Raw genomic sequence first — 22505 nt, 5'->3', positions numbered from 1 at the left:
GAGAGAGGAAGGGAGAGGGAGAAACGTCAATCAGTTGCTTCCCACATGTGCCTCGACTGGGGATTAAACCTTCAACCTTTTGGTGCAGGGGACGGCGCTACAACCAGCGGAACCGCCCAGCCAGGGGTATTTTATCATTTCATCTTCTTTGGACTTCTAGATGCTCAGCCTTCTCCTGGCAGAGCTGGACTCCGTGTTGTAATTAGGTTGATCCTGCTATGAGATCCCATTTAGAAATACATCATTTAGAAATATTCTTTGTTTCATGTCTATCCACGCATCGGTAGGATCAGAAGTCTTCAATCTGGAAGCACAGGGACCTCCTCTTAGGAGAGCCCAAACAGGGGCAGTACAAGCCCTGCTCCTGGGCGCTGCCGCTCGTGCACACTCTTACACACACCGAAGCAGCCAGGGACGCGACAGAGCCATCGCCGCATTGCCCGTGATGGCAAAGAATTTGAGACTCTCTAGAGACCATTAGTAGCGAAATGCTGAAATATACTACATTACATTCATTTAGTGCACTACCATGTAGCTTATGTAAAAAAAAAACAGAGGCCCCCATACATAGTAAAATGCTTAGATCTCCAAAACACGGTGCTTGAATGAAAAAAAAACAAGTTTAAAGAAGGAACATGATGGGTGATACCATTTAAATAACACATGAAAAATATAATACCGTATATGAATGGGGTCACGCACATAGACATATGTAAATACTAGAGATGCGCCAGGAAGGGGCCACATGATTTTCACGAGACAGTTGTTTATGGGGTCTTGGGGGAGGGGAGAAAAAATAGAGCAGGCTATGGGAACCCAAGGCATTTACCTTTTTATTTATACTTTTTGATTCCTTTTAAAAAGGAAAATAAGATATCATTTTTAAAAGATTTTATTTATTTATTTTTAGAGAGGGATGGTAGGGAGAGAGAGAGAGAGAGAGAGAGAGAGATATCAATGTGCGGTTGCTGGGGGTCATGGCCTGCAACCCAGGCATGTGCCCTGACTAGGAATCGAACTTGCAACACTTTGGTTCACAGCCCGCACTCAATCCACTGAGCTACGCCAGCCAGGGTGATATCATTTTAATAATCATTGCTTCCATATAATGGGTCCATGGGTCTTTATCACATTATCCTCTGTTCTCTATTTTTAGAAATTAATAAGGTAAAAACCTCATTTATTTGTTACAATCAGTAAAGGATATTTGTTTAACCAACATTTCACTGAATAGAATAAGAAAAATACCCAGAAAGTGGTCAGACGGTGGTTCCATAAAATGGCTCTGTAGGTATGAGATCATTTTTAAAATGTTTGCTTAAATACAAACTTTTTTAATAATTACAGTATTTTTTTAAGATTTATTTATTTATTTTTAGAGAGGGAAGGAAGGGAGAAAGAGAGAGAGAAAGAGAAACATCAATGTGTGGTTGCTGGGGGCCATGGCCTGCAACCCAGGCATGTGCCCTGGCTGGGAATTGAACCTGCGATACTTTGGTAAGCAGACCGCGCTCAATCCCCTGAGCTACACCAGCCAGCGCAATACGAACTTCTGACACAGCCTGTGTATCCTGCTGATGGATGTGACAGAAGGAAGTCTTAGCCTGCACACCATCCTGGTCCCTGGCCACTGAGTTTAGACACTTCAGAATCGTACAATGTGAAGGAAGAATCTTGCTGTGTGGGCGTGGCCTCTCTAACCGTGCATTCATTTTCCTGCTTCCTCATTGGGTAATCCTTAGTGGGGAGCTCTGCTGAGGAGGGAGAGACGCCTAGTGCCCCGCCCCTGTCTTTACATATCTCCCAGTCTAGCCCAGCGGTCAGATGGTCAGATAAATGCACATTACAAGGTGCTGATTCAATGATACTTTGATCCACACTCTAATGGGAGTAGTGTTTAACTCTCTTAGTACAGGAGACAGTGAAAAGGGCAGTCCAAGGGCTGGGCCTTGGGGGCTGCTGGACTTCCCAGGCCAAAAGAGCCACATAGGAAGGGACAGGGAGGCAAGACCGCTTGGTCCCGACAGGTAAGCTGCTGAAGGTCCCTTGGCTACACACAGGCAAACTCCTGAGGGTGTTGGCCTCTGGCATGGTAAGAAAGGCTTCTCCCTGCAGAGACTGTCTTTTATGATATACGCACCAAATATTTTATTGATAATATCTGCCAGTATTGGATATGCACGCCCACCCCACACACCAGGGGACCAGACCCCAGGTCTTGGTTTGTTCTTAAGGGCTTTTACCATAATCTTCATCTGGGAGTCCCCAAAATGCTTAGTCAACAAAAATGCTCAGCAACAAATGCTGAGTCAACCAACGTGTTGATCTTCGCCTGCTGGTCAGTCTCAAGGCACTTTCTGGTTAATCGCCAAGTTAGTCTGACTTGAGGTGACCGCCTGCACGAATGAGAATGGTCAGGTGCAGCCCACTTTCCCTTCGGACTTTAAAGGGAGTCAGCAGAGCGAGTTGCTCTTTAGAATCCTTGCCTCAAAATAGCCTTGAAAACCTGACTCATGCAGGTTCCCACTGGTCAGCTCCCTGCCCTTGGCCACGGCCTGCTCAAAGAAGAACTGGGAATTTCATAGGTTTTGATTTCTCCGGTGATGGACGCACAGTTTACAGTCAGGAGCGGGGAGGGCTAGTCTGCAGAGAGGCTGCAGAATTTCTCCCAGGCACCTTTCCTTTATGTTTCCTTGCCCCCTCTGCCTTCCTCACACGTGGCCCAGCACAGTGCCTACCGCCTTTGTCTGCAAGGCTCCGACCATTCTAGATGGCTGACACCTAGAAGGTGAATAATGGAGGGTCCGATTTTTTAAACATTATTGTCCCCAGCTCATGAGGTAGCTGTGTGGTTAAGAACTGAACTCCCACCGGTCAGAACTGTTAGATCGCCTGCCAGAGATTTCTTATCTGGTTCAGCAGAACCCACGGCCTGGAACCCACGCCTCGTTATTACACCGATTTCTTCCACAAAATTGCCTAACGGATCCGAGCAACTGTTCCAGGCAGCAAAGTGGAAGCAAGAGGTGTTTGAAGGGGAGATTTATTATTAGGAAAACCGCGTGGAAGTAGGGGAAAGTGAGCGGAATCTGAAAGAGTCGGAGAGTGAGATGTACTCAGGCAGAATGTCCACTGGCCGGTGCCGCATCTTCTGTTCTGTGGAACCAGCTTTGGCTTGAACTTAAAGTGGAAACTCACGTTTTAAGCATTATTTGTAAAAAAAACAAGGGCTGGGAGGTTTATCATTGTAGCAAATGTGCCTTCTGGATGGGGGCCACGCATGCGTGAGGGCTGGGGGTGCATGGGGAATCTCTGTACCGTCCTTTCAATTTTGCGTGAACCTAAAACCTCTCCAAAGAAAACAATCAATTTTAAACATGAACTGGAGTTCGGCAAACTTGTACATGGACTTCCGCTTTACCACTTTCTAGCTGGCTATCTGATCTTTACTGAGTAGTTCAACCTTTTTGAATTTCTGATTTCTCAAGAAATATCTTAAGGGTCAAACAAGGCCATGATGAGGAGTAATAGCTGCCGTTTACTGAACTGCTACTGTATGCTGGGCAGTCACTCCTTGGTCTTCAGAATCCCCTGAAATTATTCCCACTCTGAAAATGAGCAGATAGATGCAAAGGAGTTAGGGGACTTGGCTAAGGTCATCTAGCAACTAAGAGGCAGATTTCACATGGTGAAGTCAGTGTAACTTAGAGGTTAAGGATACGGATTCTCCATAAGGCTGCCTGCTTTTCCTCATGGTAGCAGTTAGGGTATGTGTGAATCTAAGGTGTTCAATTCATGGTACATGCTTAGAAGATACCTGGCGGTGGGTGTGAGTATTAACCCAGGGGCCCCACACCTGTGTGTCCATCATCTTCTTGCTGCGTATAAGGCCAGCGTAGGACTGGCTTGTGCTTGACATTAGTGATTTTTTTCTTAAAGCTCTACTCCTTTTATTCCTTCTCCTACATAATATTGGTCCTCTTAACTAAGGATGAATCCAAAAGCTTTATATGTGTGGGGGCAACTGACAATTATATTTAAAAATACACCAAATTTTTTTTATGCCAGTTAAAAAATATCAGCCAAGAGATGATGGAGAGTCAACAATCAAGATCTCTTCAAAGCGTTGTAGAGCAACTTTCTTGAGTTGGGTTTGTGATGATACAATAAGGAATTTCATTCATTCATTCATTCATTCAATCTATACACTAGCCAAAACATATTTTTAATGTCCCTATAAGGTGTCTGGCACTGTGAACTTACATATTATATTTTTGTTTTTGGAATGTTCTTCCAAGATTTGTGACCAAAGCCAGCTAATTTTTTTTGTGTATAGAGTTACCTGAGGTGACCTTCTTCCGCCAAACCTGTCCTGAGATGTTTTTCTGAGACAGTGACTCAGCAGCTCACGATCCCCTGCAGTGAGTTGCAATCAGATGACTCCTCCCCCTTCTCAGATCATTTTGCCTCTCTCAGCTGCTGCACACGCAGCACTCACTTGCCTGGGTCTCCAGGGACCTGTAGGGCGGGACCTGTAGGGAGGCTCCTAGGCCATTCTCACACCTCCTCTTAGCCCGAGTCCTTTCTTTTCTCCCAGCAACTTCAGATCAGCCTGGGTTCTCCCTGGGATTTCACCGTTCACAGCCCCATTTTCTAGCAGAGATGCCGGAAAACAGAGTCAGAATATAGGGAAATGGAGGCGGAGTACCAGATCTTGTCCCAGGGCCTTGGAAAAATCATCAGGGCCAAAGAGAGCCTATAAGTTTCCACTCCGAGCTTTAGCTGTGGGACAGGCAGGTGTTGTTGCCAGGCAAATGGATTACAAACTGTTGAAGAGATAGGGAAATGTGCTGGATTATGAACAGATGGTTTTAGAAAGTTCGTTTTGGATGCGATTGCCCAGAATGTGGAATGTCTTGTCCCTTACAAGTAAGAGTGAAGACGGCAAATAGAAGCGGGGAAAAGGCAGGTTATTATTGATCGGCAGTGTGTCCTAGGCTCTCTGCCGGGGGCACTTACACCCACTAACTTATTCAACGTTCACACTGACCCTGCAAGGTATCCCTGTTGTTTTTGTTGTTGCCGTAGCTACTCTGCGAGGTGATTATGACTGTTGTTGTTACTCTTACTATTACCCTCGCTGCCCAGCAAGGAAACAGGCTCAGGGAGTGAGGTTAGTTGTCCAAGTTCACCTAGCTGGGATGAGGTGGGGATCTGAGAGCTGCCCGCAGACTCGAATTCCACCGAGGATGGAGGACCCCCTGCTGTCCTGCGCGGCGCCAGGTGTCCCGGGCATGAGGAGTCCCAGCCACGGGGCAGCGCCGTAAAGCTAGTTGGAGTATAGGGAAATGGAGCTGGAGGCCATGAGCACTGCCGTGGAGAGCATCGGGACCACCAAGGTGGAGGCCAAGTCCCGCGCGGAGGCAGTGCGCGTCGAGGGACAGGGCTCTGTGCTGTAGGCCAAGCTGAAGGCGGAGGCCCTGGCCATTGAGACGGAGGCTGAGCTCCAGCGGGTACAGAAAGTACGGGAGCTGGAACTGGTCTACGCCCGGGCTTAGCTGGAGCTGGAGGTGAGCAAGACCCAGCAGCTGGCTGAGGTGGAGGTGAAGAAGTTCAAGCAGATGACAGAGGCCCTGGGCCCCAGCACCATCAGGGACCTTGCTGTGGCAGGGCCAGAGATGCAGGTCAAACTGCTTCAGAGCCTGGGCCTGAAATCAGCCCTCGTCACTGACGGCTCCACTCCTGTCAACCTCTTCAACACAGCCCTGGGCCTGCTGGGGCTCGGGCCTGAGGCCCAGGCCCCAGCCATGAAGGTGGCTGTGGGGTCTGGCCCCGAACAGCGCTTGCTTCTCCAGTCCTCCTCTGTCCCTTAAGCTCTCGGAAGCAACTGCATCATGCCTTAGCTCCACACTGTGTCGGCAAATAAAAATTCACACTTCCGGGCATTTAAAAAAAAAAAAGAAAAGGAAAAACCAACCCGAGGTAGAATGTTCCCTTTCCCTTTCGGCTTTCCCTCCCTTCCAGCTGAACCCTAACCCCTGCCTCCCCAAAGCCTGCCAGAGACATAAGTCAGGCAGAGAAGCTGGGGCAGGTCTTGATGTCCGAGGGTCCGAGGGTGTGAGTTTAAGTCCCAGCGCCACTGTGTCTTGGCTGAGTGTACTTGGGCGGCTTGCATTTACCACCTAAGCTTTGGCTTCTGCAGCTGTAAAGTAGGAATAACAAGGTGAGCAGCCTTATTCATAAAGTAAACAACTTTTATTGAGTGATACCGTGGGCTTGACACCATTTAGGGGCCTGGGAGGTAGAGCAGTGAGCAAAACAGAACCCCTGCCACAAGAAAATTATATTATCGTTACACTGGAGAGAGGAAAAAAACAAGAAACAGGGAGGTAGTGAGAAGTAAGTGGGAAAATGCACATAAAGTACTTAGAATAGTGCTTGGCAGGTGGCAAGCACTCAATAAATGTTCACTATTTATTCATTATCCATCTGTGTAGCAATTTGAAAATACACCAATGCATCCAGGTTCCCAAATAGGGTTTCTTTCTGCAGCTGCTTCTTCCCCTTCTGAGCCCACTGATTTTTTCAGGAGTTTTGACAGCTCCCACGGCACCCAGGCTTCATGCCGTGGTCTCGGGTATGGAGGGGGGCTGCCCGCTGGGGGCTCGCTTGGCCGTCTAGGGCAGGTGACTTTGAGGATAGGGACCCAACTTTCATCCTGAGAGCCTGCACATTATAAGTGATCAATTAACATCTGTTTTTTTTAAAAGTATTTTATTGTTCAAGTACAGCTGTCTGCATTTACTCCCCACTACTCCCCCCTACCCCAGGCACCCCTATCACCCTCCCCTGATTCCACCCCCTTTGGTTTTGTCCATGTGTCCTTTATAGTTGTTCCTGAAAACCCTTCCCCCTTCCCCCCATCATCCCCTCTCATCTCCCCTCTGGTTACTGTCTGTTCTTTTTTTTTTTAATTTTTTAAAAGATTTTATTTATTTATTTTTAGAGAGGGAAGGGAGAGAGATAGAGATAGAGAGATAGAGAGAAAGAGAGAGAGAAACATCAATGTGCAGTTGCTGGGGGTCATGGCCTGCAACCCAGGCATGTACCTTGACTGGGAATCAAACCTGGGACACTTTGGTTCCCAGCCCATGCTCAATCCACTGAGCTACGCCAGCCAGGGCTTTGTCCGTTTGTTCTTAATTTCCATGTCTCTGGTTCTATTTTGCTTGCTTGTTTGCTTTGTTAATTAGGTTCCACTTATAGGTGAGATCATATGGTATTTGTATTTTATTGCCTGGCTTATTTCACTCAGCATAATGCTCTCCAGTTCCATCCATGCTGTCACAAAGGGTAGGAGCTCCTTCTTTCTTTCTGCTGCATAGAATTCCATTGTGTAAATGTACCATAGTTTTTTGATCCACTCATTTACTGATGGGCAACTAGGCTGCTTCCAGCACTTGGCTATTGTAAATTGTGCTGCTATGAACATTGGGGTGCATAGGCTCTTACGGATTGGTGTTTCAGGGGTTTTAGGGTATAATTCCAGCAGCGGAATTTTTTGAAAGGAGTAAAAGGAGTAGTTTTTATGTGGATCCATGAGTTGCCCCTGAATGGTTTTATCTTTACTGTGTTTTTACTAAGAAAAGTGTTGGCTTTTGGTGTGGTGATTGGGAGGAGGCCAGAAAAAAAGCAGACAAAAAAAATTCATTTGTCTGACTTGCTTTTTTTTGGAAGGAGGACAGCATCCATCTTCAGTTGCCCCTTCATTACTCCCGCCAGGACGGCGGGCTCGTTCCTGCGGCCTGCCAGTGACAGCAGCTCCGTGTTGTCAAATGCGGAACAACTTAATGGGAAGGAGAGAGGCTCGTGATGTCTCCGCCAGGGCCTCAGCCCTGGGGCCTTCGAGTGGGGAGCAGCAGGCCCCCTTCTGTCCCACCCCCGACCCCAGGCTGACAGGCAGCTGTGAAACATCTCGGGCCTGCGTCTGGCACGAACCACCAATTTTCTGGAAAAAGACTGTACTTAAGAATTTGAGGGTAAATAGGCCACTCTACAGAGCACAAGGCCCGGGTACAATTTCCCCTGTCACTCAGCATAACCTTCCTAATTCCTGCAATAGGAGGCCCCTGTCTGCCTGTGGAAACTGGCAATAATTGTCACTCCCTTAGCCTGGGCCAATTTCAAAGTCTTTTCTGGGTGAGCAAGGCAAACACTCAACCCGAGTCAAACAGACAATTCGTGTGGATGGTGTGCATTCTGCTGAACCACTTCATTTTTAATAATTGTTTTTAATAACAAGCTAGTGATTGCCTGTAATCTTAAAAACAATCATCAAGGACAATCTATATGTGTCTGATGGTTGCTTCCTTGTACAGAAATGCATCTATCTATCTGTCTATCTATGTAGCACTCACACCTGTGTCTCTTACAGGAATATTTGCATAAAGCAGGGCTGTAAGCCACACATGCTCCCTTTTGAATAAATTATGTTTTAAAAATTTACTCCCTTTAACCTAGTTGTAATGTTGTGGTTCCTCTTTGTAAATTTGGACCCTTAAAAAAGAGCAAGGAGAAAGAGAATGTACTTTACATTAAATCTAAACTTTTTAAAAAATACCATTGTGCTCTAGAGTAAATTTATTAAATCTTCCCAAATATATCCTCTAAAATTAATTTTCATTCGGTTTGCATTAACTTGCTTATCGAGTTGGAATTCGGCCCCCATCGGAGGCAATTAATTTGAAGAGTGACCACACACCCACCCACCCTCGTTCTAGAACACCCACACACATCTGCTAGCGTGACTGGGTTTCCTTTCTTTTTCCTTTTTTTTGGGGGGGGGGTTCTTACTTTTTCTTTTTTTCCTTTTGCGATATCCTCCACTCTCGCCTGTTCAATAAATGATCTGTCTCTTTGCAGGACAGCGACAACCTCTGGTGGGACGCGTTTGCCACTGAGTTTTTTGAAGATGACGCCACATTAACCCTTTCGTTTTGTTTGGAAGACGGACCAAAGCGATACAGTAAGAAAGAAGTTTGTTTTTCTAACAGTTCCTCTTTGTGCGCCTCTAAGAAAATGGCAGGCGTCTCCCAAGAAAACAGCCCAGTGCTGACAGCCAGACAGTGATCACCCCCTGATCAGGGCCCTGTCACAGGGCGGCAGCCCGAGTCAGCTGGGAGAGCTTGCCTTCGCCGCGTGGAGGCTTTGGGCACTTGTCTGTTTAGCGAGCGACGCAGATACGAACCCAGTCACTCCATGATAAGTGGGAGCTGAATTGTGGAGACTCTCCATCCATCTCTTCCCTATGACCCCCCCCCCCCTCCGCCTTTATCCTTGACAGCTCACACTTACACCCAACGTTCTGCTTCCGAAGGTTCCTTAAACATTTCCTCACAGTCCCTGTATCAGCCACATCCTCCCAATTCCCTCTTATCAATGAGCTCAGGTATTTATTTGACAAGCACAATCTTTTCTGGGGGTGGCGGGGGAGGCCACAGCTGCTTTGAACACACAGTTTTGGATTGGTGTTGACAGAATTATAGTTCCCGGTCTTTCCGGCGGGTGATAACTCCGCACGGATTCTCAAATTGCAGCCTGTGGCTCCTTGGGCAACAGCTGATCTGTCCTGATTAGGTTCAGCCAACTCGTCAGCGATCAGATTTGCTAGTTCGGCTGTAAGACTGAGAGGCACAGATACATCAGCACGAAGGCAATTAGTGTCCGGTTAGATCAGAGGGAGACGTGTTTCCAGAGATCAGGGCTGCGCGTATGAAAGGATCTGTCAGAGGGTAAAACATCCCACGTGCCGCAAACGCGCAGATGATGATGGAACCAGCCGCCGCATGTTCGAATGCGGCAACCCAGAGCGTCGGGCGATTGATGGCTAATAGGCTCTTGATACACACGATGCAAAGATCTGGTTGTTGCTGAATGTATTTCAGAGCCATAGGGAACAACAGGTTGTTGCTGTTGTTGTTTAATTTAGGGGACTTCAGACAACTTGGTAGTATTTGGATTTATTGCATGAGTTGGTTAAGTATGCTAATATATGCACAGTGATTTGCAAATATATGATGGTGGCAAACTGAAGAGAGCCTGGCGACTCGGACTGACTGCCCTATTGAGACTCATTGCCAGGAGCATCTCTTTAGATTTGTGTCCTTTGGGCTTTGAAAATCATGGGGCATTTCTAATGAATATTTTGGGTGAGAGAGGCAGCTAGTGTGTCAGACAGTAGGCTGTTTCAGAGTGTCTTTATTCGACATAAGACTCCAGTCTCAAGCACAGGTAAGACCACCCCTTGGGGGTCCTGATGCGTTAACTTGCTGTCCTGGGTGTGGGTTCCTCCAAGCAGCTTTGTGCGGGAGACAGTGAGGGAGCCGGGCTTAGAAGCCACTGTTTCCGAAGACCCTGTGCGATAAATGGACTCGGCAACCCGACAGTTACTCCCTCCTCCAGAGCTGCCTGATCAATGGTGAATAGTTTTGAATGAAGCAGTGATCCATCCTGTGAGCTTCCTTATTTTTTTCTGAGGAATAAGCTGAGATAACTTAAGTTATCACTGTTTTGTATTCCTTGTTCCTACACCTTTTTTGGGGTGGGGTGCAGGATTCATCAGGGTCTGCTCCAGGAACTAGAATTACAGTTTTAAAGCCTGTACTAATGAAACAGATTCCCAATCTCCCCTCTGTCCACCCCACCCCCACCCCAACATCACTTGGGGGTGAGGCATGAGGAGTGCCTTCCTCGGAGCCGTTGTTGCCCAGGTTTCTTTGTTTCCACGAGCCAAAATATTTCCAGAGCGGAGAAGAGAAACAAAGATGATTGACAGCTTGGAGCCAAGTCGCATCAGCTGCCTTGCTGACAGCCTGGTGATGTGCACGCACTGCTGATGTGCGGGCGGGTGACAGCTGATTGACGGCCGGCACTGGAAGACAGGGAAGATGAAGCATGCTTAGAACGCCTGGCACACGCTGTTTATGCAGCGCTCCCGGCACTGGCGCCGCCACCTTAACCCGTTGGTGGTCCCCACGGGCGGGCCAGGCCAGGAGAACACCTGCTGGCCCTGGGCTGCACGCTGTCGCTCTTCCCTGAGCCCCCCCGGGGAGCCAAGAGCTCTGCATGTCCGAGGGAAAATATGAGACTTGGCTATTACATTTGTATGTGTTTAAAAAAATCCCCAAGTTACTTTCATTCCTGGTACTAAGAAATATTCCAAATGAGCTTTCCTTAGACCTTACTGGAAAAGAATTGTTTCTTCCCCCTCCCTGTCTCTGTGCTCTTGGAGGGTCCTTCTGGCTCTAAGATGTCTCTTAGCTACGTGGATCCCGGAATATGTGTTTGCTTATACATTTGTTCGCTGTCAGCCTCTGTTAGAATGTTATCTCCACATGGACAGGACTTCTGTGTTATTTATTGCTGGGTTCTCAGGTGAATACAGGAACTCACACATAGTAGGTGCTCAATAAGTATTTGCTGAATGAACAATTGCAGGACTGAATTGACATTTGGGGGGAAGTTTGTATCACCAAAAGAATATTGGCAAAACAATCTCTTTGCCAAAATCTTTGGAGTATTTTATCTGGGGGAATTTAATCTACAGCTCTGTGCTGGCATTTTCAAATATGCTCTAGGATATGGTCTGATCCACTTTAAGTGGGCAGGGGAGCAGTATGATGATTCAGGAAGTAATTGTGCTTTGGGAGCCACATTGCTTTCGGGAAGTGCCTTTGCACGGGTTGTGTTGCATCACCAACCCCAGTCTCCACTCTCCTGATGGGGGTGAGGTGCCCTCCCGCGGTGGGAGGCGATCGGAGAGCTCGAGACTGCCGGGTGTGGCTGATGTGGAGAGGCGCGGGTTGGCCAGGGTTACTGGACCACGTCAGGAATCGGCTCTGTGTCCCTAAGCAGCCGGAGACCTTGGCAGTTCCAGGGACTTCGTTTGCTCCTTGGGGGACGAGGGGAAGTGACTTCCTGTCTTTGTCAGCAGATTGGTGATTAAAGAACATTAGAGCTGAAAAGGGTCTTTTCTGAGAATAGAAACTTGGTCCAGAGAGCCCGCGCTGGTGAGTCACTGGCCCTCGGTAGACTGACTTCAAAGTCAAAGTCAAGGCACCGTCCTTCCCTTGCCCCTTGGACTCCTACGTCCTCCCGTAGCTAACGGGAAAGACACGGATTCCTCAATTCACACGTTTCCAGGAACGTAAGGCACAGATAAGTACCGTGTCCGACGTGACAGAGAAGGCCAAGCGAGCAGGGGGGTGGGGCGTCAGAGGCTCTGCCCACAGGCTTGGCGCACGTACTCCCCGGCATCGTGCGTGAGTTTCCTTCTCCGCCTCGTACAGAAGCAACTGTCCTTAGGTTGACTGCTTGCTGTTAACTTCAAGCAAATTGTTTCCTCTACTCCTTTCTGGGTGTGTAGCTCTCTTCTCTCTCCTTATGACTGCCACCAATACTTTCAGGGAAAGGTCCTGGTAAGCCCCTCAGGGCACCAAGGCTGTGTCCAGGTCCACGTTGGCCTTGTTCTTCATCAATAGGAAACGTTGGCTCCTCGTTCATTCAGGGAATGATTTGTTCATGGAAAAAGAGATTCAGGGAGTCGTGTGGTATTAGAGAGGCTGGGAGGCCACACGGTATGGGAGAAAGAGCATAAGGGTCCGATGCAAATGTTCTTGGTTTTTAATCTGTGCTGGTCTTGGTAAACAGAGCCTTCATTTCCTCATCTGTAACATGGGCACAATGCTGTCACCACTGGCTTTTGGTAACAATTAAATGGGATAACCCATCAGAAACCTTGGATCATGGGAAGCATGGGGTAGCCAGAATCGACTATTGTTATTGATAACAATGCTCAGTCTCAGCCTCACTGTGTAGCTTTTGTGCGTCACTGGATAGACTTGCCGCGGGACAGGTGCTTATCCAGAGTGCTCAGCGTGTAGGGCTTCCTGCAGAGCCCCCTGGTCAGCTGGGAACCTGTAGGATGGCTCTGCTGGGCGGCTCTCTACCCTGAAGAGACAGCCTCCTCCCAGAAACCAGCTGTGCCTGGGGGGAAGCGATGAGCAGGAGGAGGGAAAGAGCAGGGAAGGTGGGTATGTGCAGCACCCTCTACTTGGGTGGGGGAGGACTCCAGCACTGGGTCAAACATGTCTAGGTTGGCATTGCCTTGGAAATTAGGGTGAGAAATGATATTCATACTAAAATGCCATCCTGTTTGGGGGCACTTCCCATTGGCCTACATTTGAGCAAAGCTGTGTTGTTCAGGGAGGGGCTCTGGGTTGGACACCTCGGTTCAAATCCAGCCTCATCTTACTACTGCGTGGTTTGGCGCAGGTCACTTTGAAAGCACTAATGGTCTCAATGGAAAAGTGAGGGTTTGGTGAGGAAAAGGGAGAGGCTGATACGTGTCAAGTTCTTAGCAGAGTTTCTGGCACCATGAAACTGCTCCATGAATTGCTATTATTATTCCACTGAATTCCAGTGAGCACACCGCGGCCGCTAGATCGAGACCCAGGGCAATTCAGACACTGTTGTCATTAATCTTCTATCCGTTGTTTGGAGTTTCAGGTTTGATGGATGCCAGTAGTTTCCTATCACAGTCTTGTCATTTAAAACCTTGACTTCCGTATTCTGTCTGGAACAAGGATTTCTGGCATGACGTCACATTTTTATAGTCACACTAGCAAAAGACTATTCACTGTCTTCCCCTCTGGGGCTGCTGGGGGAACATTTCACTGTCCAGAAGAAGAACGTTGTTTGAGGATATGTCAGCAGTTTTCCTGGCGTCATTTCCCCCCCATTTTTCTTGATCGTCAAGTCCCATGAGACAGTTTGAAGAACTGCATATTGGTCCTTCAGATATTGGTCCCATGGAGTCATTTCTACACCCATTTCTCTTTTGCATTTTTAAGGATAATTTTTTAAAAATATTTTATTTATTTTTAGAGAGGAGAAAGAGAAACATCAATGTGTGGTTGCCCCTCACGCACCCCCTACTGGGGCTCTGGCCCACAACCCAGGCATGTGCCCTGACTGGGGATCGAACCAGCGCCCCTTTGGTTCGCAGGCCAGCACTCAACCCACTGAGCCACGCCAGCCAGGGCTCATTTCTCTTTTACATTTTCTTCCCACCTTCCTTTTTTTCTGCTCTCTCTAATAGCATTGCCTGACTGACTATGTTCTTTAGTTTTGTCCTGTAATACGTTTTTCTGTGTTGTGTGTTGGGATGTGATCCCTAAGGTAGAGAAATTCTATGAGGCACACGAAACGTCACCCCCTCTGATTCCTCGTTTTCTCCTGCTTTTTAGTGGTTCACCTCATCCAGCTGTGCTTTCATTGTGCTTGCTATAGAGGGACTTTGAAAGCACTTTCCTCCAGTGTCTCTTTCTCTCTTTCTAATATATTACATGATTAAAGATAGATTCCGGGGGAAATCAGTCCTGTAATATATGCGTAGGTATTTGGACACGACACTGGAGAACTACTGTGGCCATTTAAGAAAGTGATGTGCAGAGAACAGCCCCGCAGCCGACAGGAGGAGGGATTCCACGGCCAGACCAGTGAGTGGGAAGAGAGAGCCCGCCCGAGACCTGGATGGGCACAGGTTTGAGGGCTGGCGCTAAAGACTGGTCTTCCCCAGGAGCAAGCGATGCACCAGCTAGTCCTGGGGAAACGCGCTCCACAAAGCCACTTTGTTCCTCTGAACGTCCTTGCTTTTTTTTATTTTTTTTTTAATTTGTGGAAGTAGAAGTGAAAATCATGAACTTTGGACCCACAGAGGTTTAGTTGGAGTCTCTGCTCCACCACAGCCATGCAGGGCTAGGGTCCTGATGTAACGTTAGGCGTGTCACTCCAACTCTTAACCTCAGCCTCTTCCTGTGTAACCTCGTGGCGGTGACACTGACATGGCAGGGTTCTTGTGGGAATTAAATTGGATTAAATGAGAGAACCCTAGCTCAGCAGTGCCCATAGAAGGCACGCAATTAGTATTTACTGCATGAATGAATGAAGGAATAAATGACGAAGGGAATGAGTTAGCCTATGGTACGCCAGACACTTGGATTCAAATAGAAGATAGTTCCCATGATTCATTTGGTCACTTGGCACACAGCAGGAAAATTTCTGGCTTTGGGCAAAGCCACGTCACTTCTGTCTTCTTTCCATATGGACCCCTTAAAAATTGAGGTGGACATCTTAATCAACTGGGAGCAAAACTGATGTTTCTGGAAAGTGGTGATTGAAACAAACAAGTCCCAAACTATTCTTTTAAAGATTTTGTTTGTTTATTTTTAGAGAGGGAAGGGAGGGAGATAGAGAGAGAGAGAGAAACATCAATGTGCGGTTGCTGGGGGTCATGGCCTGCAACCCAGGCATGTGTCCTGGACTGGGAATCGAACCTGCGACACTTTGGTTTGCAGCCCACGCTCAATCCATTGAGCTACGCCAGCCAGGGCTCCAAACTATTATATTAAGCTGTGACACCTGTGCGACAGAGGATTAGGATTCTGTCACCTGCGCTGTTCAGAGAGCAAGAAGCTGAGGATGCTCACTGAGTGCTGGTCGCCGCTCTAGGTACCTTTGGGCTTGATATCTTCATTTACCAAGGGCCGAATGAAAGGAAATGAACTTCAATTGTATTCATAAATGTTTCTTAGAGAAAAGATATGCCCCGCCTCCAAGTGGTCCTTGATGGCCAGTTGCTGGGCGATGGTGGCATTTTCATTGAGTAAAGGCACGGACGTCTTTGTCTCAGATGACTCCTTTCCATGGGGCTGCGCTACATGGTTTTGGATGGCCCTCGCCTCTGAGCTGTGGTTTCGGTGAGTGAAGCTTTTCAACAGCAGCCCTCACTCGACTGGCCCGATGGGGAATGCATTCAATTAGACTAATGCAGCCCATCATTCGGAGTCCCCTTGTTTCTGCACTCATTCGCCCAGCACTCACGGAGCTGTTGCCCTTTGCCACATGTTGTCATACGGAGGCACCCAGTTCCTCCAGAGAAAGGCAGTTCCTCCCAGTTTTTTTGCATTTGCTTTTTATTTTATTTTGTGCAAAACTCTTACCTGAAATGAACACAATCAGCTAAGTCGCTCCAGAGGAAACTCTTCTTGGGATATTAATATTCAATGCAAAATCTGGGACTAGTTACAAAGAAGACTTGAGAGAGAGAGAGAGCCTACAGCTGATCGATGGCCTCATAGACTTCTGAGGGGAAAAGGAAGCTGATCTCTCCCCATTTGTGGTTCCAGTTGATGGTATCAAGAGCTGCAAATTGGCCATCGCATTACATTGAGCAGACATCCCGTTCTCTCCTTGCTGATAAATACCGCACTAATGATTATATGAGATAATGGACATAAAAGTGCTTTGAATGAATTGAAAGTGCCATACAAGTCGAAGGTATAATTAGCACCATACTTGTAATTGATCTTTAGGATTTCAGGACTTTCTGTCTTCCTTTTGGAAGTCAAGCTCCTAAGAAACCTGGGAGGGTTGTTGGGTTTCTGCTGGAGGGAAAAGTCTTTGTCAAGTATACAGGCTTGAGAACACAGACCTATAACTGTCCTTAAATGCTGAGCTGCGGACTGAGTGATGTACTGACCAGGAGAGGGACAGTCGGTGGTGTTTTCTGAGACTCTGTGTGACTGTGATATCTGTGGGGTTCTCTGGCGCATGCATTTCCTGATTCTTGGTTTCAGAGAGTACATTCCTACTCGAGACTCAAACTTTAAAAAAAAAAAGACTTATTTATTTAGCCCTGGCTGGTGTGGCTCAGTGGATTGAGCGATGGCGTGAGAGCCAAAGGGTGCCCAGTTTGTTTCCCAGTCAGGGCACCTGCCTGGGTTGCGGGCCAGGTCCCCAGTAGGGGGCGTATGAGAGGCAACCACACATTGATGATTCTTTCCCTCCCTTCTCCTCTGTCTAAAAATGAATAAATAAAACCTAAAAAAAGATGTATTTATTTATTTATTTTTAGAGGGGAAGGGAGGGAGAAAGAGAGGGAGAGAAACATCAATGTGTGGTTGCCTCTTACCTGCCCCCTACTGGGGACCTGGCCCGCAACCCAGGCAGGTGCCCTGACTGGGAATTGATCCGGCAACCCTTTGGTTCACAGGCCCCTGCTCAATCCACTGAGCCACACCAGCCAGGGCGAGACTCAAACATTTTAAACACCAAACTAAAATTACATTTATCAAACTTAAAACTCTCGGACTCTTTTTTTCCATTAATGCTTTGGGCCATGGGTTGATAGAGTTTTTCACTACATAGTTAGACTGCCAACCAGCTACTAAGTCCAATTTCATAGAATAAGTAGTACTTAGGATTGGTTAGCTCAGTACATCAATCTACTACTTATTGAATGGGTCGTAATAGACTTAATTTCAGTGAAAACCCCTGTTTGTTTATGTAACCTTTCTTAAGGACTTTCCATGTGTCATCTTTCTGTGCCCCGGTGATGGTAACTGAATGAACAAAAGTTGTAAGTCTAGTGAGCTATTGTTTCTAGAACGTCATCTTAGCCAGATAGTTTCATATCGATACCCTCGTTTTATGAACCTGTTTTTCATAATGCTTTCACCACCGTATTTTTAGACTCTATATTCAAATGTAACACTGATTTTTTAAAAAGATTTTATTTATTTATTTTCAGAGAGGGAAGGGAGGGAGCTAGAGAGAGAGAGAGAGGGACATCAATGTGCAGTTGCTGGGGGTCATGGCCTGCAACCCAGGCATGTACCCTGACTGGGAATCGAACCTGCGACACTTTGGTTCACAGCCCGCGCTCAATGCACTGAGCTATGCCAGCCAGGGCTTAACACTGATTTTTTAAAACAAAAAGCATCTTGAAAAATGAGTTTAAGCTGAGATATTTGCATATCTCCTTTGCTTGATATCGGTTTGTGATGTTCTTAGTGGAGCGAACCAATATACAGATTAACCTTGACTTTTGTGTCATGTTTTTGGGTGGTGAACGCACTTTATTTGTGCAAATGGGGTAAAGTAGAGCATTTTCAGGAGTCAGTTTAAACTAACATTGTTTCTGCAACTGTGCTCAGCATTGTTCAGGTGGATTGCATTAAGAATGTAGAGGCTTCCGGACAAAATCACCCATCAGGATGTGTTTCATTATCCATTGTTCAGTCCAGTCGGTCACACTGGAGCACTTGAATGCAAGACCTGACCGAACTGGGTGCCTTCGTGCGTTTTGCTTTATTATTCACTCCGAGAGAATCCACTTCACACAACAGTTTCGGTGTGCTTGTTTATGTTTATGAAGTTCGTCCTTTCCCCGTTGGCGCTGTCTTTAATATACTCTTTGGTGGGAACTTTTCTGGTGTATCTTTCACTTTGGAGCAAGTCAGGAGAAGTGGGAGTTGACAGTTGACACTAATAATCATTCTGAAGATCTGTAGGAGGAGGAAGTATGGTCCTGTGTGAGCAAGTTCTGAGTCAAGTTCTCCGTGTCGTCTGGAACGAAGAGACCATTATATTACTTTTACAGACTTTTCTACAAATGCATGTCCGACTTAGTCCTGCCTTTGAATAATCTTATTTGCAATTTGTCTTTGTTTTACTTTGAAAAAGACACAATTTGCTATGCCAGGATAGGTTAGTTACAGCGAGAACAATGAAAATGCAACAGTTCTTCCAGAATCCAATCGTGAGGCCAGCCTAGTCAGTAACGCTTGGGAGGGCGTTCCCTCCTAGACACCTGCGATGTCTCTGTGGTACTCTCAGATTCCAGATAAAACTAACCACTTGAGATGGTCCTCACTAAAAGGATGACAATGTGTGTGTGTGTGTGTGTGTGTGTGTGTGTTGCAGAAGAAAATACTCCAAAAATTGAAGTTAGTTCCCTGAGACATGTACTTGGCCACGTAAAGTCTCCTCTGGAAATGTCCGGCATGCAACGTGCATGAAGTACTAGCATCTGGTAAAGTCAGCTACTCTTACTCAATTGAGGCATTAAGAAAATTCAACCTTCAAGCTTTAAAAAAAGTCAGTGATAATCAACTTTTCCAAGATTGCCTGCATAAAATAACTTAACGTCTCCATGTTCATTTGCTTCTCTTCAATAGAATCATACGACATATGATAAACCCCTGTTTGGCAGATTCTGTAAATAAACCACTAATTACATCCTTAATAGTCCCGCATACCGTTAGACACTGAGCCCGAAAGTATTTCCTATAAAATGCCTTAGTACTTAGAGCTCTATTATTTTTGAAAAAAAGATGGGCCCAAATGCAGTAATTATGAGAGTTATTACTAAGGTTCACAGTGGCATGGCAGCTATACTTCACCTGATAATTACCTTGTTAAATTAACGTCAGACCAGCGCCATGCCTTACTTAAGAAAATGGTCCTCCAGCTCCATGCAGGCAGCCCCGGCTGTGGGAACGGTAAAGATTTATTGCGTCCAGGCTCATCTGTGGCTTTGCCCCAGCCATGTTGCCATTCAGCGGAAGTTCTAAGTTGCACGTTTCTTACGAGGTCTTGGTGGTATCTGTCCGGAGGTCCCATCGTATCTCTTGACAGTTGGTGTTTCCCCCTGTGTTCTTCCTCTTTTCAGCCCTGGGCTTCCTCGCCAACCAGGGCAGAGCTTCATTGGCGTATGCCCCCTTCAGAGCCTCCAGGAGGGAGAGGGGAGGTGACCCTCCGCAGAGGAACAAGGAATGCATGTGATACCTACTGTTTCTCTTTCCACCCTCCCCAGTTTTAAATTGTAGTTTGTTACTGCTTTCCCTTTGGAAAGGAAAAAAAAATTACACGACCCTTTAAGAGTGGCTGTGGTTTTGTCCAGATTCTAATTTTTAGTCCAAATGAAGTAATTCTTGCTACAATATTGCAAGTTGGAAAAAAAAAAGAGTCATATACATAGTGGAACCTTGGCCATTTTTCAAATGTTTCCAGCAATAACCTCATGGGTTGGTTCATGAGTGTAAGTGACAAGCATTCGGATAGTGCCTTGCCGTTTATAAAATCCTTTCGTAAATCAGGACCAACTGTAAGCTCGTGGAGGTGGTGGGGGGCTGTCTTATTTTTCCCCTGTATCCTCTGCGCCTGCCATGGCAGGGGTTAGAGAGGAGCCCCGCGGTTACTGTTTGCTGAGCGGGACTGGCTGGCAGTGTCTCCCTCCGTGGTCACTGGGAGCCCAGCAGCAGGTGTCACAGTGACAGTTTGTGCTGCAGAGAGGAAGAAAGGGAGGTGCCCAGAGACCCAGAGAGGGCAGCGCTTCTGCCTCGGACACCCATGTTGTGACCCCCTCACCATCCTGCTTCTCCGTAGCTTTTTAAACGGTAGAATCTTTCAATGCTACCTGTTTGGATGGGGAGGGGGGAAAGCAAACAAACCAACTGATGTCTTTCTCTGGATTCTGGAGACGTCTTCCTGGAAACAGACAGGTTCAGAATAATTAGTTCCTAATGGCAAATTGTACTCCCAGCATCTTTTTTTCATCACCGTTAAGTGTGGATTGCTTAAATCCCTCCAACGTTGCTGCTACAAAGCTGACATTTATAAAAATTTTTTTTCTCGGTGCAGTATGCGAGCCTCCATATGTCTTTCACAAAAACTCTCTCTGTTTTCAGGGAATCTGAAGATTTATTTCCTTCCCAGTACTTGTGGCTGGCATTTTCTCCAAGCCTCCCAAACTGCCAAGAGATAAACTTCAATTTAGAGGAACTGTTACATTTGTCATTGTGAATTTGCTAAACTTTGGATGAATTTGAAGATTTATGCTTATTCCCAGAGGGACCCTGAGAATATCTTTGAGGCTCAGAGGGTCCACGTTTGACTTTCTTCCCGCGGCTCTAAGTACATGTGGCCTTCGGTCCCCGCAGCCGCCCTGCCTGGGCTCGGGGTCTGCCTCTGCCGCAGCCGGGACTCATCTGCCTGGAACTCACATGTGACTTACTTCTGAGGTTCGAGGGAGGGGGGTCCTGTCCTTTCCTTGCCCTGTGGAAGTCATGTGCTCCGTGTGCATTCCCAGGACAGTCCCTCAGAGAGGACCTCGCAGTAACCCCTCACTGTAGGGGCAGATGGCCCAGGGCTGTGTGACACTCAAGCTGCGAAATGATGACGTGCCTTGTCCTGCAGGGACCCCGGGACCTTGGTGATGACACCTAATCTCTCAGAGCCTCCCTAGTTCCATCTGTAAAATGAACACGATGTCTATTTGGCATGGTATTCTGGTATTTGCAAGTAATATACATGTGGTCTCTGACACGTGGGAGTTTATCAACAAGTGGTGGCTGTTATCATGATTATTTATAGATACTATACCAAGAAGTCCACTTGGCTTTGACGTGTTCAAGGCACTCCAGCTAGTTAGTGATGGAGCCTGGATTGAATTCACACGTCTCCATTCTTAAAGCACGAGGCTCAGCTGAGGGACTAGCTAGGTAACAGTGCTGTGCTCCTTTCTTATGGAATACAGTCTAGAAGTAACGTAGTTTGTAGGGACCATATATTCCCTAATTTAGTTCCTTGAATCACCCTCAAAATCAGGTGTGAGAGGAAGTGTCACTGAATTCATCGAATGCCATGATGTGCAAAAACTTGGAGACTGCCTGCCTGGTGGACGTTGTCATTTTCTGTTGCAGCCTGTCAAGGTGCCAGGAACTTAGCAGCTGAAAACCACACACACACACACACACACACACACACACACACACACACACGATGCTGCATTTTTCTGTGGGTCAGGATCCCCGGGCACTGGTTCCCTGGGTCCTCTGCCCAGTCTCACGGTTGGGACTGCGATTCCTTCGAAGACTCCAAGGTGGCAGCAGGATTTCCTTGCTGGCAGGTGTAGGGCAGAGGGTCCCACCTTCCTGCTCGCTGTTCACCGAGACTGTTTTTAGCTCCTTGGAGCCGCCTGCTGTTCCTGGGCACATGGTTCCCCGCACGCTGTGGCAGCTTGATGTTCCAAGGGAGGCAGGGGCATCTCTCACCTGCAGAAGCCAGGCCCTCCCAGGGTAATCTCTCTTTTGATGAACTCAACGTCCTCACCTTAGGGACTTGCATTACATCTGCTGCACAGTGCCTGCGCCATCTTGATGCAGCATAATTAGGGAGTGATGCCTCAGCAGAATCACAGGCCCCTCACACGCTAGGGGAGGGGGTCATGCAGGGGGCTCGCACCAGGGCGTGGGAATCTCGGGAGCCTTCCTAGAATTCTGCCCACCAGCGCTGCTGGCCAAGTACATCGTCATGCACAGGGCTTCCTGGCAGGTGTTATCCAACAAGTGTAAAGTGGTCTGTGACTTTGAGAAGGCAGGTCATTTTTGTCCTGGGGGCCTCAGGAGGCAGGGCAGAGGCGGTGCACAGGATTGGGGAGACAGAGGCAGAGATGAGAGGGGGCAGTGAGCGAGGCGTAGAGAAGCGTTGCACACAGAGATCAGGACAGGGCCTGGGGGCAAGGCTCTCGATCTAGTGGGGCCTGACAGCGGGGCTGGCACTCAGCGGTGCTGTTGAGTGGATACACTAGACCCGGCTGGAGG

At 47.4% G+C, this 22505-nt stretch overlaps 1 protein-coding gene across 12 annotated transcripts in view; it reads left to right on the top strand.

The window, feature by feature from the left end:
- The window catches only part of LDB2 (LIM domain binding 2), a 341339-nt gene that overhangs the window by 122225 nt on the left and 196609 nt on the right, over window positions 1-22505 (top strand). For all 12 annotated transcript variants that reach the window (XM_036018977.1, XM_036018972.1, XM_036019011.1 and 9 more), the window contains exon 2: window positions 8923-9025. In XM_036018977.1, the coding sequence (XP_035874870.1) occupies window positions 8923-9025 (103 nt within the window). The remainder of the gene's footprint in view (window positions 1-8922; window positions 9026-22505) is intronic.

This window comes from Phyllostomus discolor, chromosome 1, assembly GCF_004126475.2.
Source record: "Phyllostomus discolor isolate MPI-MPIP mPhyDis1 chromosome 1, mPhyDis1.pri.v3, whole genome shotgun sequence".
Taxonomy (NCBI): domain Eukaryota; kingdom Metazoa; phylum Chordata; class Mammalia; order Chiroptera; family Phyllostomidae; genus Phyllostomus; species Phyllostomus discolor.
Note: the sequence above shows the minus strand (reverse complement) of the source record. Positions and strands in the feature narration are given on the sequence as shown.